This window comes from Protopterus annectens, chromosome 3.part1 (assembly GCF_019279795.1).
Source record: "Protopterus annectens isolate FY-2018-M chromosome 3.part1, PAN1.0, whole genome shotgun sequence".
Classification (NCBI taxonomy): Eukaryota; Metazoa; Chordata; order Ceratodontiformes; family Protopteridae; genus Protopterus; species Protopterus annectens.
This window is the reverse complement of record NC_056732.1, coordinates 851,501,123-851,523,396: the sequence shown is the minus strand read 5'-3', so window position 1 is coordinate 851,523,396 and position 22,274 is coordinate 851,501,123. Positions and strand designations below refer to the sequence as shown.

Sequence of the window (22,274 nt, the reverse complement as noted above, 5' to 3'; positions counted from 1 at the left end):
GGATTATGTCACACATTTACTAAATGCACATGCTTTTTAATTCATCTTCCTAATTGTTTTAAATGTATACTTACATACCAATTTGTTTTAGAATATATATGTATTGCTTAATAAATAATTTTGTTGTTTAATAAAACAAAATTGAGTGTGCTTTAAATTTCTAGTCTTGAACATGTTTCTACCATGAAGCAGAACAAAATATATTGACAATAATAAGACTACCCATTTCAAAACATTTCATCAATAAAATAACACTTGAACTGTTATCATTGTAACCCAAAAATGTCCATACTCCTCAACTACAGAGACTTTAAATGTGTACCCCTCATATGTCTGAAATTGATTTATACAAATGCAAAACCAGACTAAAGTACAACTTAATCATGAGAGCACAATCAGTCATTTTCATCCACAGACAATCCTGTGCCCAACAATTACAGCTACATTGTTGACCTTGTGTGTCTCAGATGTCTGATTGTGGAAAAAAAAATACTAATGGCCATAGTGATGTATTTCAAGTTTGGTTCACATAAATACATTGTAACCTCATTACTGTGATATATTACAGCTTACTTCATATGAATGAATATAAATGAACACTAGTCAACAGTTTAAACTAAGCAGAAAACAAGATAAAAAATATGTTCATCTACAGACAGCCCCCATCCAGCAGTTATAACTACTTTGCTAATGGAGTACACTTCAGATGTCTGATTATGATAAATAATATATCTCAATTTTGTTTTTCACAAACACACAGTAGCAAATGTAGTCACAGTAAATTATTCCAACTTAACTTCACTTCACTCAAATGCACACTAGTTCAGCAAGCCCCAACTAATGATCATTTAAAATGAGCAGATGACAAGAGGGTAAGGTACTTTCATCCACAGACAATCCCTACCCCCCTGCAGCAATTATAGCCACTTTACTGACTATATACACCTCAGAAAATTTGAATGTGATAAAAATCATAACAATGAATGAATTTTAAATTTGTTTGAGATAAATAGTAACCACAGTATAGTGTAAATCAGGGTAATAAATAATGGAGAAAAGCCCAAAATAAGGAACATTTTTAAAATATAACTTATTCCCTTAAAAAGTTAAAAGAACAACACATTTTACAGCAGCATGTATTTTCTGAGCAATACAAAGTATGAAACTCTAATATCTGGCATTACTGATACTGATTTTAATCCTAAGTGATTTACCAGAAAACCAAATGTTTTATGAGGGGCAGTGTAAAATTATGAAACAAAATTAGGGATGTTCTACAAAATCAGAGACAGTTGAGAGGTATGATACTAACTTGCTTCACAAAAATCACATCATTAGTCTTGGAAAGCCAGAATAATTACCAAACAGCAGTCAAATATTTTCATATAGTAATGGCCCCTATACCCAGCAGTTCTACTTGCTTTGTTGCAGCAACATGAATGTTCTGAACAATAAGAAGTATAAAACTCTAATGTCTGGTACTAGTGACTGATTTTAATCATCAGTGACTTACCAGAAAATCAAAATGTTTAAGAGGGAGAAGAACAGACAAAAATATGACAGACAAAATCAGGGACAGTTGATAGGAACAGTGCTAACTTTATTCACAAACATCACATCAAATTTGCAGAGCCATAATATGATCAAATGACAGCAGTCAGTCATTTCCATATATAGGCAGTCCCTCTACCCAGCAATTCTAGCTACTTTGCAATCTGTGTACATTTCAAAGCACATCTCAAATATCCCACTGTATAATAGCCACATAATATAGTTCATCTCCATTTTACATGTACATACATCTTCTTGCCAGCCAGCATCCACAGCAAAATACTCTCACCATGCAGAGCTATTGACTGCTGATATCTGACTGCTTGCCAAGTTTTTAAACACAATGTTAAAAAACACTTACCTTATGCTAACAAAGCTACATCTCCTTTGAGTGCCATAACCTGCCGTTTCCTGTTTATTGTTTGCAGGCTTTCTGCTATGGCAAGTAGCAAAAAGCCATCAAACTGATTAGATAGGTGCACTAATCTCCATCATAGGGTTCTGCAGCTGTGGTTGCTTTCATATGGGACTCAACTGGCCATTACAGATTTATTTCATCTATGTATCTATCTATCTATCTATCTATCTATCTATCTATCTATCTATCTATCTATCTATTTTAAAGTGTAGAAAAATGAACTCTTTCTTTAATGAAAAGAAAATGTAAAAAATGGATTGCAACAATACTGTTCAAAGCAGCCTACATCTGTGCTGTCCACAGCCCCCTCCCAGCTAAAGGCCCTGGGCAGCTTCTGAAATTACACCTATAGCCTCCTAAAGAAGATGTAGGTGGGACTTGCCACACTGTCAGAACATTGATTCTATTTCTTTCCACATCATTTGACAATATTATGTTTTAAAATTGTTTTCATTTTTTCAGTCTAATTCAATGTCATTGAATTTGGGATTTTATTCTTTTATTTATTTTATTTTATTTATTTAACATTTGTTTCTTGGGGAAGTCCCACTGAGAATGGGAGCCCATTTTCAACAGAGGCCCAGGGAGAAAAGCTCCAGAATAGATAACCTCTAACAATAAGTAAAACTGCAACAATGATGTAAGAGTAAAACATTACAATGTAGACAAGGCAATACAAACTATACAAAGATGTGCAAGAGAAAAATAATAATAGTAAAATACAAAAATTTGCATTGGAAATATTAAAAAAAACATACATTATAATTCCAGATTACACCTGGGTTAAAGCATAGATATTTTTACATATTAAATTAAAGCATCATGAATATTAATATGCAGAGTTAAGCTTCAAAACTGAAATGTTTACATTATTGAACAGAGCATATACATAGGCTTATGTCAAAATGGTCAAAATGCAGAATAGCAACTAGCATAGATAGATAACAGTTAAAAAAATATTTCTAGGATTTAGGAGGAGCGCATAGGATTGAGTTTGATTAGTAGAAGTTAATATTGGGATGTTCAGCAAGAAAAGGAGAAGTAGATATATAGAGAAACGTGAGGGAAGGGTGAGTAGATGAAAAAGGTATTAGGGGTAGGTGGGGGAAGGTAGGTTTAAGCTAGGAAATGTATAGGGGGGAACATGGATGGTAGATGATTTGTTTTATGTAAGTTGGGCATAAAGTGGATGGAGTGTAGTAACGTTTGTGAAATAAGGAAGGTAGGAGGCTTAGGAGTTAGCCAGGCATAGACCAACAGCAAAGCCTGTTTTTATTTAGGTATTCCTTGAGTAGTTCTTTTAAATGAGTTAGGTTAATAGTGGATAAGATAGATTGTGGGATGGTGTTCCAAATTTTGGAAATATAGTTGGAGTAAACAGAGTCACCAGCAGTATTGTTATATTTGGAAATTTGTAAGAGGGATTTATTTGAGGAGCGGAGGACTCAATTATTAGTGTAGGGGCAGAGCAGTTGTTGGAGAACAGGGGATTTGTCTGGTTGGTGAATGAGTTTGTGGGCAGTAGTGAGTTGGGTAAATGTTAAATAGTGGGGTAGCTCTAACCAGCTGGGTTGTTGTAAGACCATGCAGTGATGCATTCTATGAGGGGAGTTAGGAGCAAACTTACCTATTTTATTATAATAAGACTCAAGTTTTGCTAATTCTGTTTTCTTTACGTTGGTGAATATAGGCATATAGTAGTGTAGAGAGTAACTGGGTTCTGGTAATTTCCTGTCTAGTAGTGAAGCAGAAGCAGAAGTGAGGAAACATTTAATTCTGTAAAGAGAACCTAGTTTTATTTGTGTCTTTTTGATGTCATGTGATAGGTGTTTGTCAAATGTCACGTTGTTGTCAATTATTACACCTAGTAATTTAGTTTAGGAAGCTGTAGATGTAGTAGTATTGTCTGATTAATACAGCCACCTTTTCAAATGCCCAAAGTGGGACATTTTTGGTACAAATGTCAGATTTTGCAGAGCAAAACATACCTACGGCCTGTACAAAGGACAGAACTTCACTTTTTTGCCTAAATAAAAGCTTATTCTTGTAGCATTTTAGTTGCTTATTGTATGTTTTATAACATTTAGGTGTTTCAGATACAGAATAACTGTTTTATGCATCTATTACATAAAATATAGGAAATATGTTTCTCCTAAAATCTCAGGACATTTGCCATTTTTTCAATTTTTTTTGCAGGACACAACTGCCCAAAGAGGGACTGTCCCTCACAAAGTGGGACAGGTGGTAACCCTAATTAATATATATGAAATGAAGATGTGGAGTCAGGGGGTTACCAGGATGGAAGAGCATAAGCTTAGTTTTGCTTGGGTTAAAAATTAGTTGTGAGCCCAATAGGCAAGTTTCCACAGCTGGGAAAGCCTGCTGTATTATTACTTTGAGTTCTTGCAGGGAGGAAGCAGCACAGATAAGCATAGAGTCATCTGCGTATTGAACTATGGTGGCTAGTTAGGTAGCAGTGGAAGGTTTATTAGTAAAAATACTGAAAAGAAGAGGACCTAAGATAGTGCCCTGAAGGACTCTCATGAAACAGGTAAAAGAGAAGAGAGATCTTGCTGCCATTTGATACCTTGTTGGCAGTCAGTTAGATAATTATGAAACCAAGCTACAGGTGAGTGACTAAGTGTAAGGGAGGCAAGCTCAGACAGGAGTTTCTTGTGGAAGACAGTGTTAAATGCTTTAGACAGGTCTAAGATAATAGAGGAAACTATTTTGCCTTCATTTCTGTATTGGTTGATATGTTTATAAAGCTTAGAAGAGCAGTTGTAGTACTGTGGTTTGGAAGAAAACCATGTTGTGTATCAGACAGAAGGTTGTTAGATAGATAGTTCAAGAGCTAAGTATGAATGCATTTTTCAAAAGTTTTGGCTAAGGGGATAAGATTGCTATGGATCTATAATAGGAGAGCTTAGTACAGTTCCCTCCTTTATGTAGAGGGGTGATGTATGATATTTTCCAGAGGAGTGGGATGTAGTTTTCTGTAATACAGCAGTTGATCAGACTAGAGATGGGTTAGGAGATGGCATCTACTGCTAGGTTTAAGGAATTCAGAAGGTAAATTATCAGTTGCAAGGGAGGTGGGCTTAAGTTTGCTGAGTAGATTTTGTGGTGCTAGTTTGGATAGGCCTAAAATGGAAGGTATCATTGGTATCCGGGGATGGTGTTGGGGTAGTCAGAGGAGATTTACAGAAGTTCTTAAAGAGTGTTAAGTACAGAGTTAGTAAAGAAATAATTAAATTGTGTAGCTATACTGTCCTTACTAGTAGTGACTGATGGGGATGGGATTGATTGTTGGCAGGGTTGAAGGACTTTTTTTATAGCACACCAGATTTTTGTGGGTTGTTGTGGTGTTTTAACTGGATATCACTATATATTTTTACTTGTTCCAAACACACAAAGCACTGCTAGATGTATAAATGAAGTATTCGACCAAAAAACAAAGATAAGTATTCCACAAAAAAGGCCAATACTTCAACCATAGGCAAATGAATCTCAACGCCAGTCCATCCAGTTTAAAACGAAGTAAAACAAACTTTAATCTTCCATTGAACTCAGTTAAACAAGGTAAGCGCTTTTATGGTTGTATCACACCACTTCATCAGACCATCTGAGACCAGGGAAACTACCACAAGTACTTTGCAGGGGCAGGGTTACTTGGGGAGAATACCCCTTGCAGAAGTGAGGGGACATCCTCTGAAGGCAGACCACTGCATGTCAAGGTTGTGTTGCTAGGTCTGGGGAGAAAATAAAAAAAATCCTCCAATTACCCAATGGGCAGCAGTGGCAAAGAGTAGCATTTTTTTTGTCTTTGGTGATCACTTCAGTATTTCTCTGATTCCAGCCTAATGACTTTTTTTTCTGCAATGAAACCTGCAAAGTGTATTCTGCATCACAAATTAATGAATGCATATTTCTACTTTGGGAGTTTTAGTCCAGTTTCTTTAACTACAACTAAAAAGTAATCATAACTTTTAATCTTTGACTGGTAGATTTTCCTTTGAGTTTATTCTGCTCTTTTGCCATTGTTGTGGGTGAGCTTTTAGAGAAGTCCTTACATCTATGGCATTTGCATTATTATTAAGCTGCAACAAGTAGTTTTTACCCCTGTTTACAACGGGTCCTAGAGCTTTTTAAATAAATGTTTAGTCACTTATACTTCACTTATTTTGAAAAGTGGCTTTCAGGCGTGTTTGCAATTTTACAATTATTGATATAATACTATATGAGTTGTTTTATAAAATAGTATTACAGTCAAGATCATTGTGTACTACTGACTTTAAAATCAATTAGCCATTTGTTCTTCTCAAAATTAGGACTTTTGAATTTTTATTGTTATGTAATCTAGCTAAACAGAAAAAGTAAAGGTGTTTATTGATGTATTTCACAAGTTAAAATTAAGTATGTCTGTAATACGCATGCACTGAATAATTTACTGCCAATTTGGCATGATTAAGCTGACACTGATTTATACATGTAATGACTTGTTTCTTTCAGGAATAAACTGGGCCCTGTTTTCTGCAAACCAGACATTCTTCCGATTGAATTCTATATAATATGGTGTTGCAGCAATTTGTTTCACATTGCATGGCTCATTCTTTGGGACAGAGAGTAAGTGATTCGTTTTAAATTATATTGTACAATAAATTCATTCAATAACTATAGACACACCATTTATGGCTAGTAGATTTCCTCAAAACAGATGGCACAGTGGTGTAGCGGTTAGTTATGTTGCCTCACAGCAACAGGTTCTCCAGTTCGATTCTCTGCTAGGGTGTCTTCTGTGTGGGGTCTGCATGTCTTCCCTGCATTCGTGTTTTCTCCCTGTGCTCAGGTTTCCTCCCACATTCCAAAGACATGCAGTAGGTGGACTGGACACTCTAAATTGGCCCTAGGTGTGAGAGTGTGCATGCGAGTGTGTGGTGCACCCTCAGGGGGGTTGGGCCTTGGGCTAGCAACCTGATACTGTAAAACCTGTACCTACTAAGGAAACAACAAGAGCTGAAGGGCACTCATTGCCCAATGTGCTGAAGAGCACAGGAGTGAATCCAGGATCCAAATTCCCTCAAAAGGTGCAATTTCAAATATGTATTTTTTTGTCCTGCTCTCAAACTTGATCATCCAGCCCCACTATCCTATATGAGTTACTCATTCCACTTGTGATAAAATCAGTCCCTTTGTGACAAGAGTTGCATGCTGGGATTGCTGCCATCTTCCACTGCGTGGTAACAATTTTGCAGTTAAGGCCTAACTCCCTGCGCATGCTCAGTTAGCATTCCTTGGAGCAGTATGCAATGATCATAATGTGGGATTGCCTCTCACCTTTTCAAGTGATAGTAGCACTCAGATGATCCCCTCCCCCTTGGAACAGATTTTTTTAGGTTGCTTTGGTCTGCTTATTTCATTTGAACCATGAGGTTCATCAAGGCTCCATTCTTTCACTCAAGCAGTTTGTGATTCATACCTTTCCACAAGCAACACATGTAAGATGGGATGGAATAAGTTTCTATTTCCATACAGATAATATTTAACCATATACATACCTCTCAACTGTCTAGATTTTTGCATCATAGCTTTGGTCTGTTCTTCATAAAATGTGTGCTTTTCTGGATTTTTGTGGTAAATCTGTGAGGATTAAATTCACTATATAATGACAGGCATTTGAGTTTCAGACTTCATATCCTTCAGAAAAATGTATTATAACAGAAGAACTTATATTTTATCAACTTTCTAAGTTTATAAGAGCAATATTTAAACTTTGTTTTGCTTTGTCTGGATTTTTTTGTGCCAAGAGGTTGAGAACTATGACCATATATGTTTTTCAGACCTGGCAAGAAGTCTGTATCTCAGTGTTAAATGAGCATGTCTCCAAAATCCAGATGTGGAGGACATTCAGTGAGCTTAGATTACACAAGCTACTATTGAATGCTGAGGCATGAGACAGATTAAGTGATGGTCACTCTGAAATGCAGATCCTTAGCTCGTTCACTCCAGAGCACAGCTTGGGAAATTCTTCTATTAGGTCATTATTGTTATGGCATCATGATGCTTTTTTTTTGCAATCAAAATCAATGCATATTTATTTTATAACAATATAAAAAAAAGTTTAAGCAGCAAAGGTATTGTCCAAAAATATCTTAATATATTATTAAATGTATTACAATTAATTTTTTGTTTTTAACTATCCTCAAATTATTTTCTTTTTGTTAGAACAATTCCAATCAGCATTCAATATCTCAAAAAAAGTATGTTCTAACCCTAAAGCAGTGGATGGCTATTTTGTCTGACATGAGGTGACTCTTTATACAGTGCTATAAGAGATTATGTAAGTCTCTTCATATTCAAAATAGTCATGAAAATGCAAAATGCATGTATGTTTTTATAAATAATTTAAGCAAAATTAAATAACTTGAATTCTGTATACAATACAGAAATTATATGTGGCAGCTTTGCCTAACATGCTATGACTTCCACATGATGTCTAAGAAATTTGAAGAATTCCCCATTTTCTGAAATATTAACAAAACATGAACATTATGGGTTGGATTCAAAGAGACTTTCTCTGTCTGTGCTAAATAGCCAATGCAGGTTGGTCAATTAGCATGACTTTGAGAATCTCTGATTCAGAGACATAGTAAATTTACAAAGACGTGGTAAACCTGAACAGAGAAGCACCTTATTAGCAACTCTTTCCCATATCTCTGAACTGAACACTGTACTGTCAGACCTGACTGTACTAGTCATCTCCCTAGCAGCTCATGCATTACATTAGCAAAGGCCACACACACACACACACACACACACACACACACACACACACACACACACACACACACACACACACACAAATAATCACACAGATTTCACATACCTACCTAACTTCTGAAGTGTGATCACCTAGGCGGACACACAAAATACACACACATTAATTCAGGCTCATTCATGCGCCTACAGAAAAACACATACAGATGGCTCTGCTGTTTCTACCTGTACCATGAGTGCTCCCATAGGAATGAATAGGTTAATGCTTTTTTTGAAGTTATTTACTTTTGATTCTTAGAGTAAAATTTTAATCAGCCAAGAAATTCTCTGAATCACTCGGCTGAGTAAATCAGGAGCTGCAAACATTTCTGGGGAACAACACTTGGTAACTTGCATTAGCTACTCCCCTGGACCACCACATTAGCATGGAGTTTAACAACAGGGTTGCTCACTGAGCTATGGCCCCACAAGGGGAAAACTATAGCAGCAGAATGGTTTCAAAATTAGAAAAACTTGCTATGTTGCAGAAATCTTTTTCTGAATCCCAGGGTATGTGTATTTCCATAAATAGCCTTAATAATAATAATAAGCCAAATCAACTAAATGCATAAATAAGGAGAAGCCTGGTATTAATAGAAGAAGCAGTGCTAGGTTGCTTGACAGAAGGAGCAATGCAACATCTTGGTGTGTAGCTGATGTGATGTATGTTACAAGGAAGGGAGTCTGGTGCAGCCAAGTCAATACATGTTCCAGTATAGTGCAGCGACCATCAGATAGACCACTGTGTGCACATCAAAGTAGCAACACTGTTTATCATGTAAATTAAGATTAAGTTTGTAAATGATAATGGGGAACACTGGACTACACATAACAGCAAATCCAGAATACCAAGTGAAGTCGTCACACAAAGTCCAGTGTTCTCCATTATCTCCTGAAACTGTTACTGCCACTAATTATGATAAAAGTAAAAAAACTTTTCATTACTTCTGAGCATATCACTCCACTGGCCATGATGCTACTTAGAAAAATTCTTAATACTGAATACGTAACATGCCCTTCAAATGTGGAACAGTGAGGAACATGGACTTTTTCTAAAACAGCTTTATTAATTTTAAAACAAAGATTGTACGAAATTATTTAAAGATAAATAGAACAAAAACATGACTATTTGTAGATGTCCATAACAAAATCAAACAAAACTGGTGAGTAATATTCAAAGTTTTCATTTTGGCAGTTGGCAATTCTTTTTTTACAGACTTTTTTGCTGAATTATTTGGCAGTTGGCAATTCTTTTTTACAGACTTTTTTGCTGAATTAATGAATTCAGTGAAAGAAAGAATAGTTTTACATTTCCAATTCGTTGCGACATTTTCTTGCTATAGCTAAAGTGGACCAAAGGAGAGGCACTTGTACCATAGGAACAGAATCTGTAACTGGTGCATTAAATATGATCATGGAGTTAGAAATTATATAATTATCTGTCCACAAAGCTTGGGCAAAATTTCTAAATTCAATCTAAAAAGGAGTTGCTGTTTTACAGTCCAATGTCATATGAAACCAGTCTGCATTAGACACTTCATTACATCTCCAACAATTAATTTTCCCATAGTTATATAATAAGTGCTTTACGTGGAGTTAAAAAACCTCTGTGAAGAAATCTCCATGTATACATTTCCAATAAAGAGAAGAAGTAGATTTTCTCACAGATTTAAGAATTAAGCAATTACCTTCATCAGAAAAGGCCTTTTCATTAATCTCAGTTGAGTAACTCCAAAATAATGAATCTGTGAAACCAAACTCTTCTCTTATTATTTTATAAATTATTGCTATATATGATTTATTCTTATTTGAGTTACTATTGATTCTGAAAAAAATCAAGTTAATTTGGAATATGTTTTGTTTGAAAATCAATGAAGATTTTAATTTTATCACTAAGATATTTTTTTACAATATTGTAGTTGGCCATTTTTTATTTTCTAAACAATGTCTTGCAAGAAGATAATCTGTATTATGTGATTTATTTCCTATTAAGAATTGATGCCAAAAGATTAAATTTGCATATGCAAGGTCTAGCATTTTGTTTATATTTAAAGTTCCCAAACAACCAACAGTATTTGATATAGGGAACAAAAAAACAATAAATATTTAACTATATAATTAGAATTCATGAATCTTTTAAAATTTATAAGGATGCAAACAGTGAAGGGAGAGGAATATTATTTTTTTCTTTTCATTTAAACATAAATCTTTCAAGATCCAGTAAATTTATTAATTCTAAATTTAGAGAAAGATTATACAACATAACTATTATTTAGTAATCTTTCATGAGTGGATTTACAAGTGGATTGCTAAGAAGTATTTAACCATAGAGATATTAAATTGAGAATTAGGAATTTGGCATATAATTCAACATTTGGAAAACTTAATCCACTTTCTTGCCAACATTTAATATGCTAATCAAAGAATATTCTTAGTTTATTGGGGAGCTAGAGAAAATTAAGAAGAATAGAATTTAATTTCTTAAAGATTTTTTTAGGAGGGAGAATAATTAGTGATTTTAGGTAGAAACGTATTTTGGTAGGATTATTATTTTTATTAAAGTAACTCTATCTTCCATTTTAAAAGAATTGCTCAATTTAATAATTATGTTAGCAACAGTGTCTATTAAATTACTATTATGTTCCATTATTGAGTATTTAACCATATATTTAATTATAATTCCAAGATAATTAATTAGTGAATTGTCCCAAATAAAATTCTTATAGTTTTTAAATAATTATTAACTTTTTATTAATAAGTAAAGTTTCTGTTTTATCAGGGTTAAACATTAAACATTAAACATTAAACATTAAATATGACACTTTTTCAAAGTAATTAATGGACTTAGTTCAATTTTCTAGTGAAGCTTCAACATCACCACTTATTATTAAAATGTCATCTGCAAATGATTGAATTTTACAGGAAAAACTTTCATCTATCAGGAATCCCTGAATTTTGCTATAAGATCTAATAAAGTTTGTAAAAGGTTCAATTGCTAGAGAAAATAATAGATGTGACAATGGACAATGCTGTTTTGTGTTTTAATATTTTGAAAGATCTAGAAATAAATCAGCCAATTTTAATAAAAGAGAATGAGTCACTATATAGTTATAAGAATTATAAAATCTAGGGAAAATTATTATTGTTTATGTGCTTTTAGCAAATAATTCTAACTAATAGAATCAAAAGCCTTATTTATATCTAGATTTATTATAGTTAGTTCTTTTTTGTTTTTATTAGCCAGATCTTTTAAAGTATTAAGCATAATTATGTTATCCTGAACCTTTCTATGTATTATAAAACCAGTCTGATCATAGTAAAGTTCAATGTTTTTTGCAAGAATAGACATAAATATTTTGTAATCAACATTTAATAATGAGATAGGATGGTAAGAGGAACATAAGTTAGAATATTTATTTGGTTTCAAGATAGGAGGTATCTGGGAATATTTCCAGGGGTGGTGGTTGACATATGTTTAACTTGTTCAAACACTTTTACTAGTATATTTCAAAAATATTCTCTGGGAATAATTTGCATAATTCCGGGAGTATAGCATCAAGACCAGGGTCTTTATTTGGTTTAAGATTATTAATGTTATCTTTTAACTCCTTAAAAGAGAATGACTTATCAATTTTGTATCTTTGTTCTTTGGTTATTATAAACTTTATATTGTCTTTCAAAAAGTCATTGGTTATGTTGTTGATTTCTAAGTCTGTCTCTTTGTTATTAATTTCTTCATAATATCAGATAACAAATGCTTTTCTTGTAAAAAAATGATGTGAGCTTTATGCAGTTTTAAATATTTGTTTAAGCTATTCCTCTTAAATGGATTATTAAGTCCACTGATGTTTAATGACAGACAATTATATGTCAACATTCATAAGAACATGTATATGCACTGATTTAAGATGATTTAGCTTAAAATATAATAACCAAATACTAATAATTGTTGTTATGGACAGATACAAAAAAAGCAAAATTTCAAACTTATATACATTTAAATATCTCATCAGGAATGAAAATTGCATGACTTGATATAACCATATAAACCACACATCAACCAACCCATTCCATTGTCACCAAGCTAAACAGTTGCCACTGCTTCTTAATTTAAAACAATATTATTAATTATTACTATTTAGAGCACACTCAAGTCATGTTAAAAGGAAAAACAATATAAATACTAATATTTAAGATTATACAAATATAAAGCTGAAAATGTTAATAATAAAGAACATTATATATTTCTGAATAAAACAAAAATAACCCAGAAATAATGCAATTCAAATTTCTCTATTTGATCAAGACATTTTTATATAGTCATTTCTAATTAATCGTACAATAGAAAATACTATGAATAGCCTAGTATTTAACCATTTATATGGAGGAAATAAATAAACCTGATGACACCTGTAACACATTAACCTATAGACATCATAACACCAATACATATCAAGATCACTTATAAAACTTTTAAAACTCATTTAATAACATTGGTGAAAAGGTGAAAGTAATAATCAGAATATGGAAGTATAATTAAAAGGTGCTACAATTTAAAATTACATATTTGTATATATTAATACATCCAAATGTAAAAAAAATACAAGTATCACCAGATAAATGTTCTGCCTTGAAGAAAGACAGTTCCAAACATCCACAGAAAGGCAGTGCAACACAATGCCAGGGCCAGGTCAGTCAACACAGTTTATTCAGAAAAAACACACATAAGTGCTTTCACAGTTCTATCACTGCTTCATCAAATGTTAACAACTAAAAACAAGTTAGCCCTTAAATAGCAAAATAAAAATAGCTCCTCCCAGCAATAAAAGAAATCAAAGACTTAAAGAAACACAGATCTAACAATATTCTACTCTAAAATGCTACTAATGATACATGAAAACATAAAAATATGTATAAGTATATATATATATATATATATGGTTCCTATTAGTTAAGCAAACGCTTAAAGTTGCGAACGCTGTTTTGAATGTGTTTATGCAAAATGGCAAAATGCTGAAAGCACGGAACAGCGTTTTTTTCGTAGGGAAAAAATCACTGGGCCATTTTTGGGACTTTGCCATTTCCTCCATTGTGGTTCGATCTTGGGGTTGGTATATTTAAGTAGGCAGGGTGTGGGGGGCAAAGCCCCCCACTTAATTTTGTGGGGTTTTTTTGTTTGTTTGTTTTTTTTACGGATCAGCGATTTTTTTTCCTGGGAAAAAAATCTCTAATCCATGTGTTTAACATTTTGGATTTGTGGAGGAGTGTTTGAGTCGATTATATACCATTCACTAATATAATATAGACCCTGTGTGTGTGTGTGTGTGTGTGTGTGTGTGTGTGTGTGTGTGTGTGTGTGTGTGTGTGTGTGTGTGTATGTATATATATATATATATATATATATATATATATACATACACACACACACACACACACACACACACACACACAAACTCATTAATAACTCATTATACTCATGCAAAGGAAAAATATCAACACTAAAAATCAGCAGCAAATAAATGACATATATAAAAACATACAAAAGCATATAAAATATATATAATATAATAATAATTAATTATTAATGAGCTTTTTGTATATATACTTATACATATTTTTTATTTTTCCATGTATCATTAGTAGTATTTTAGAGTAGAATATTGTTAGATCTGTGTCTCTTTAAGTCTTTAATTGATTTCTTTTATTGATGGGAGGTGCTATTTTTATTTTGCTGTTTAAGGACTGACTTGTTTTTAATTGTAAATGTCTGATGAAGCAGTAATAGAACTGTGAAAGTGCTTATGTGTGGTTTTTCTGAATAAACTGTGTTGACCGACCTGGTCCTGGCATTGTGTTGCATTGCCTTTCTGTGGATATTTGTATATATTGTATGTGCTTATATATGCATAATATAATTACATGAATGTGCGTCACATAACTGTGTGCATGTGTTTGTAAATTATGATTAGATGCTTAATATGTATATTAACAGTTAAGAGAGAGAACATGTTTTATGTATCTATGCTTAAGATTAAATATACAAATGAGTAAGTTTATTAAGGGAATATCTGTTTGTATTATGAATGTATGTATGTTACTATCAATACCTCTAGTACTTGGAATATACATTTAACATCTAACTTCTGTACAGGAAGCATTATTTTAGGATTATATTTTAAGTATCATATACTTGCAAATTTGTTTATAGTATTTTTCATTGCCATATTTTGAAATCTGCAGATCAAGTTTTTGTGTTCACTATACCAATGGGAGATGAAAAATTCTTGAAATGGTTTAAAAGTAAGTTTAGTATAAAATGAAAGTGCATAGTTCACTAAGAAATGCAGAACTTCTGAAAGAGTTAAATCTGCTCATTAATATTATTTTCCAATAATTAGTGAAGTAACTCTGAGTAATTAAGACAACAGATGTTGAGCAAATTGAAGTGTTTTAAGCATCTTCTCCTCTAAATTGTTTCATATAGCAAGAAGACAGTTTATATTAAATTATAAATGCAGTAATTTATATAAATGCTGTTATATGCAATTTAATAGCTATATAGAAGTCAAATAAATATATTTCCCTCAGAGCAAGTTTATAATCATTATTAATAGTTTTTAGTCAATTGTAAAAATCATTTTGTATAAAAAATATTTTTATAGCAACCAGTGTGCAGAGGTGAGTGTGACACTCCTGCACAGGCCCAGTAATCAAGGAGCCTCAATCTTCACCACTAACACCAGTGAAGGACATGCACATTGGGAGGATGATAAGTACATACACAGTAAAGTACAGTTTCCCTTTAGAGCACACAGAGATCACAGTCAGTCTGGGGCTGTTTTCTCCCTCTCCCTCTCTCTCCAGATCCCAAATAAGACTCCCCACTGGCACAGCTATAGGGTTAAGATATCAGCCGAGTGGTCAAGCCCAAATCTCCAGCATCCTTTCTGTCCAATCAGTGCTTCATGTCCCTGACGAAGTAGCTGACGCAAACACACACAATTTGAGATTTAATTTATATACAAACACATAGACACTCCTGGGGAAGGATGGCACAGGTTCACTAGCTATGCCCCCTTCTGCCCAGACTATAAGGTAGTACCAGCTGCTACCAGCCACCCTTACTTATAAGCTATTATAAGGCCCTTACCAAAGGGTGACCAATTCTACTGTGTAATCTTACTATTATCCAAATGGTAAGTGTGTCCAGGACTTTAAGTCTATTTAAGAGTGGCCTGTACAGTGTCACCATATACATATACAAGTACTCTAAGAGCTTAAATATCTCTAAACAAACCAGCCACGATTAGAAGGTTTAAATATACTTAATAATAAATAATAAAAGCAGAAGACAATACTCAATAACACAACACAGTGACAACAGAGTTCAGAATCACAGGAAATACTCGAAAACAACATCGCAGGACAGTCTCAAATAAATTCAGAAAACATCTCAACTAATCTTGCTATATTCCTATCTATCTCTAAGAGAAATCACTTTAATCTAGTACTTACTATTAGCAAGGCAGATGAAAGTGCTGAATGGATGTTTCTAGGTCCAAAGACAAATACAAAAATGCACAGACTCACTCTCTGAGTTCTTAAGTTACTATCAAACATTTCTGCTGCTTTATCTCAGATTACATCATTCCTGTCACCTCTGCCTTTAGTTCCCAGGCTAACTGGAGCTAAAATATAATACTTATGTGTTAAAAATGCTTATCTCCAAAAGGTTTTGCCTAGAACTGGAAGTTGTAAAACTGTTAAACACTTTTACTTTGGAAACCTGTAATTATTTCTGTTTCCAGACAATAGAAAGAATTTCCAGCTGCAGACATTGTCTCCAAGCTGAAACTGAGAGATATCCCAGTCGTAAACAATTTCAACTTATTTTCTTAGAGTTTTGCAAGTTAACTCTGTATGTTCCAGCTTCTTGCTATCAAAACATACATTTGCATAGGCTTTTATAGTTCATATACATTTCTGCTCTTTTCCAGCAGGGTATACTGTGTTTACATTTGTAAGACAAGCATACAAATCATATTACTATTCACAAATAACATAGAATTATTTACAAAATTCTAGCTAGCTGGGCTGGCAGCCTTCACAGTGTGAACCATATGTTATCCCATCTAAGATATGCTAGCTTCCTGCATGCTTGTTTTCATTTGCATTTTAGTAATGAAATGTTCCCTGTGTTTAATCTTACAGTTTTGTTGCACTGCACAGCTGTTTTGGGCATCACCTCAGGTATTAGATTTCGCAACTGCATTTCAAGGAAAAACTGTATACTGAAGTAGTACCAAAAAGGCTATGGGGATATTTAGTTTTTGTAGTCAGTTAGTTATACCTTGTGTAAATACATTTGTAGACCTGTTACTTATGAATAGACAAGTGTATTCTGTATAAATATGTATTTCAATTTGAGTGTGTTTTTTTAATTTCTCCAAATCTTTTGGGTTTCTAATACCATGACAAGAATGGACCCCATTCCTAGGTCAAAGTATGATTAAAATTCATGAAATTAGTATTGTTTCACTCTTTGATGTCAGCCAGTAGTGCTCTTCGCAGCAACCACAATGTGCCCAGTAATAACTCCTTCTGCAGTTCGTACAGAGTTACATGTATTAGTAACATATCTAAACATGATTATAGATTCTTTTTTACAAGACCCATTGCTTCTACTACTATTGGAACTATCTGTGTATCTTTCTTCCACATTGCTCTTGTTTCTGCCTGCAACTCCTTATATTTTATGACTTTGTGTCTTTCTGTATACAGGACACTGCATTCACTGGGTGTGGTGATTTCAGTGATCAATACTACTTTTGTCTTCTTTTCCTGGACCACTATGTCTAGTTTTCTAGCATCTATTTTTGAACTGTTGGTAATGGAGGATCCCATGTGATGTAGACTTCATCATTTTCTATGATGCTTTGTGGCTCATATTTCCAGTGTTTTTCAGCTACTTTAAAACCATAATGTTTGCACAATTCCCAGTGCAACAGTCTCGCCACATTATTATGCCTTTCAGTATACAATCCTTCTGCCATTAGTATGTCGCAACCAGCAATAAGGTCTGCAACTGTTTCCAGTTCTGTTTTACAAACTCTACATTTGTCTGTTTCTCCCACATGTTCAATTGACTTTGTAAACCAATGTGTACATAGCCCACTATCTTGGGCTGCCAATATTAAACTTTCATCTCTTGGTTTAAATTTGCCTCTCCTTAACCATTCCTGCATTTGTTCCTAATCAACATGAGGTTCTTCCAGAAGTTTTCTATACTTGCAACTATATTTATGCTTTTTCCACATTTCTTGTCTTCTCATCTGGTCCTTTACCTTATATTCTATCTTTTGTTTTTTGGCACATTCAGTTGCTGCCTGATTTTTATCTGCTTGTGGTTTGATTTCCATTCCTGCTTGATGATGGTATGCTTCTGCTAGCCTAAGCAGGGAAGTCATCTTAGACTTATTCTCCTCATGTTTCAAAAATGTCACTACGTTTGGATCTTGTGAGGTCAGCAAATATGTGTGGAGTCCCATGACTGCAGATCTATACATGTAATCATTTTCAAGGCGGCATATCCCTCTTTCAGAATGAGCAATATATTTATTTATTTTACATTTGTTTACCGGGAAAGTCCGTCTGAAACGAGGTCCATTTACAGCAGAGGCCCGGGGAGAAAAGCTCCACATCAAACAATATGTACAGTGGTAAATATACAATCAAAAATATATATCATACAATAGTTTGTTCCAAGCAAGCTTAATTTACACATAGTAGACCCTGGATATCAGTATTTGCAAGAAAAAAAAAACTCACATTGACTGATGCAATCAAAAGAGACATCTCACAAGACATAATAATTAGCACATAGGCCCTGTATGGGAGTATCTCAGTATTCTATAATAGAGATAGTAAGCAGTGAAGAGAAGAGCGTAGCAAGAACTGGAGGAGAGCAGGAAAGCATTTATGTGATGCAAGGACAGAGCCAGGACTGATTTAAGTGACTTTTTGAACAGTGAGATAGATGGTGCTGAAGAGATATTTTGGGGAGGTTATTCCATTCCCTAGCGATGGTATGAGAGAAAAGAGCTTTCCCTGCATTATTGTTGGCTTTGGATATACAGAGCAGGGTTTTGTTGGATGAGCGTAGAAGACGGTTTGCTGAGTATTGGTTTAGTAGTTGGTTTAGGGCTGGTGTTTTATTGGAATTATTTAGTATGTTGAAGGTGAGCACTAGTTGGTGGTAACTAATTAATTGAGGGAGTTCTAACCACTATAGCTCCTTTAGGGCAAGACAGTGATGGCTTCTAAATGTGGAGTTATTGGTGAATTTTGCAGTTTTATTGTAACATGATTCTAATTTGTCTAGGTCTGTTTTCCTGATGTGAATTAGGATTGGTGATGCATACATTAGGGTAGACAAAAGGTGGGTTTGGGCTAGGGTGATTCGTGCTTGGTCTGATAGGTACTGTTTATGTTTGTATAAAGTTCCTAATTTTTTATGTACCTTTTTAATGGTTTCAGAGATATGGACATCAAAGTGAAGATCCTTATCTATTTCAACAGATTAGCTTAGACTTATTCTCCTCATGTTTCAAAACTTTCATTACGTTTGGGTCCTGTGAAGTCAGCAGATATCATTTTGGTATGCACTGATTTTTGTAAATCATTTGGTGAGCATGAAGCATTCTTCTTGTTTTCCTGTCTAATATATCCAGCACATTTTGATGCCACTCAATCACTCCAAAACTGTAAGTTAGGATAGGAAGAGCAAATTGGTTTATAGCTTGGACTTTGTTCCTAGATGTCAACGCTCTTTTCAGGATTAATTTAAGTATTCTATAGTACTTCTTACTAAGTTGTATTTGCATCTGTTCATGTTTTATTGTTGAGCCTTCATCAATTCCCAGATATTTATATACTCCCTCTTGCTCAAGTTCTTTTATATCACATTCTTGTCCCAAACTGATGTTTTCTTGGTACTGCAGTTTTTGTGATTTAAAGGTTGCTTTTGCACATTTATGAAGACCAAATGACATTCTTATATCATCTGAAAACGTTTTGACAACTTGTGGTTGTGCTTTCAGTTCCTCATCTGATGAGCTATACAGTTTCAAATCATCGACAAAGAGAAGATGGGAAGTCTTTGCACTTTGTTGTTTTCTAGGAGCCACATTATAGCCATGACCTAAGCTGTTAAGTAGACAGCTTAATGGATTAAGGGCAAGACAGAATAGCAGCAGTGACAGAGAGTCACCCTGGAATATCCCCCTTTGGATTTTTATCCCAGGAATAATAATTTGTCCTTTATCATGGCTTAATAGCAAAGTGGTCTGCCACTGTTTCATGGTCACTGTAATGTAGTCGATCAGTATAGAATGTATCTTATACATTTTAAGCAATCTTTTATCCATGAATGTGAGATACTATCAAATGCTTTTTTGTAGTCAGTCCATGCATACTTAAATTCTTCCCCTTTTTAGAGTTCTCCGCTATGGCTTTATTTAACAACAAATGATCCTTTGTTCCGTATGACTTTCTTTTATTGCCCTTTTGTTCTATTGCCATAATTGAGTTTTCTTCTAAATGACTATAAACTCTGTCGGCATCAATTCCAGTAGATAGTTTATACGTCATCGGAAGACAAGTTATTGGTCTATCATTTTTAGGGCAGCTTGCAGGTTCACTCTTAAGTATGAGCATTGTTTTTCCTGTTGTTAGCCAGGCTGGTGTCTGTTCGCTGTGCGCATATAAATAATTCTTACTCATGGCTAAATCTTCATGCAAAAATGCTAATACTTTTAACCAGAAGTTAGGTACTGCATTTGGGTCTGTGGTTTTCCAATTAGAGGCTTTTATAACCTTGTTTCAGTCTCTCTGGTTACTTCATCCTATATCATATCCTGTACCTTTAAACTTCTTTCTTTTACTTCTATCCAATTAGCATCTTTATGTACCTCAGGATCTTCATAGATACTTCTCCAAAATGTATCTATTTCTTCTTTTTTGGTGGTGGTTTTTCAATTCCTTTTACCTTGTTTCCCAATTGTCTATAAAACTTTTTTTGAGTTCTCAATAAATTGCTTATTTTATATTTTTTATTTATATTTGTCTATGCATCTTCTAAGTTTTTCTGCCTGTGCTGAGATTTTTAGTTTATTATTCATAGATTAGTACTAAGCTAACTGACCTTGCGAGCCATTTTAAGCCTAGCCAATTATCCCTTGTGAGACTCAAACCCTGCACCTTGTGTTTGTAAGGCAAACACCTTAACCATTAGGCCACCCTCCCAACCCCTATTATTATCTGGGATAATTATCTGGGATAGTACATGACAGATCGTGATCTGTTCTAATACTGCACATTGCTTTTATCATATCTATCTTTCTGAGTATTTTTATTGATCTGCTCCCTCTTCTATACACTTCTAATAGTGACTTACTTCTGTTATATTCCATGAATCTCCATGGACAGTCCTAATTACTGTGTTCATTTGTTTATTCAAACTTCTGACCTTTTGGGTTTTATTGACCTTCTGCAGTCTATTTCTTTCATTGATCTTAATATGTCTATCTATCTCTATTAAGTCAAGCAATGCTTCTCTTAGCTCAGTTTCTTCTAAACTGAGGGCAATTTTTTTGTTTCCATTTCCTGCGGGTATTCTATAGAAAGTTCTATTGCATCTTCCTGTGGTACATTCTCTTCAGTTTCATCCTGTCCCATCCGTTGCACTGTCATGTAAGACCTCACTGACTTACCACTCTTCAACATTAACTGCGTCCGAGTTTCCAGCATTTCCTGTTCCCTCTCTTGCCGTCCAGCTTCAAGTGAATGTTTATACTGTTTTTCTGTGGAAGGCTCCAAACTGTCTTCATATGGCACTTGGCCTATTGTGGTGCTTTCTGAATTAGATTTTCTACACTGAATCCTTCACTTTGGAGGTACTTCATGACCTCAGTTTCTATTTCTTTAACTTCTCCATTACTAATCTCCTTTTCTACCTTTGCTCTTTGTCTTCTTATTTTTGTATTGTAAAGCTTTCCATGTCTGTATTCCTTTGCCTGTATTTATCTTCAAATATCTTTGGTGTTGCTCTTTTTGTATTGATTAGTTTGCTTACTCCTTTGCATAGATATTACACCATATTAAATCAATTTTTCTTTCCCATGTGCATATTTCTTCAGATGTCTCCTGATCTTCCTGTTCCTCCTTACTTTGGGGACTCATTCCACCATGCTGTGATGTAACCTGTGTTAGACCTTCTACATCAAAATCCTTCACTTTGCAGGCACTCCATAACATTAATTTCTATTTTTTTAACTTCTTCTTTACTAATCTTCTTTACTACATTCCCTCTTTGTGATATTATTTTTATTTATTGTGAAATGTTCCATATCTGGTTGTTTTGCCTGAATTTCTCTTTGAATATCTTTGGGGTTGCCTTCTTTATGTTGATTAATTTGGCTTTTGCCTTTGC

The 22,274-nt window shown here is 34.1% G+C and overlaps 1 protein-coding gene across 1 annotated transcript in view; it reads left to right on the top strand.

Annotated features, from left to right (window-relative positions):
- The window catches only part of LOC122798300, an 855,395-nt gene that overhangs the window by 372,092 nt on the left and 461,029 nt on the right, over window positions 1-22,274 (top strand). The window contains exon 3 of the mRNA XM_044067127.1: window positions 6,482-6,595. Coding sequence (XP_043923062.1) covers window positions 6,482-6,595 — 114 coding nt within the window. The remainder of the gene's footprint in view (window positions 1-6,481; window positions 6,596-22,274) is intronic.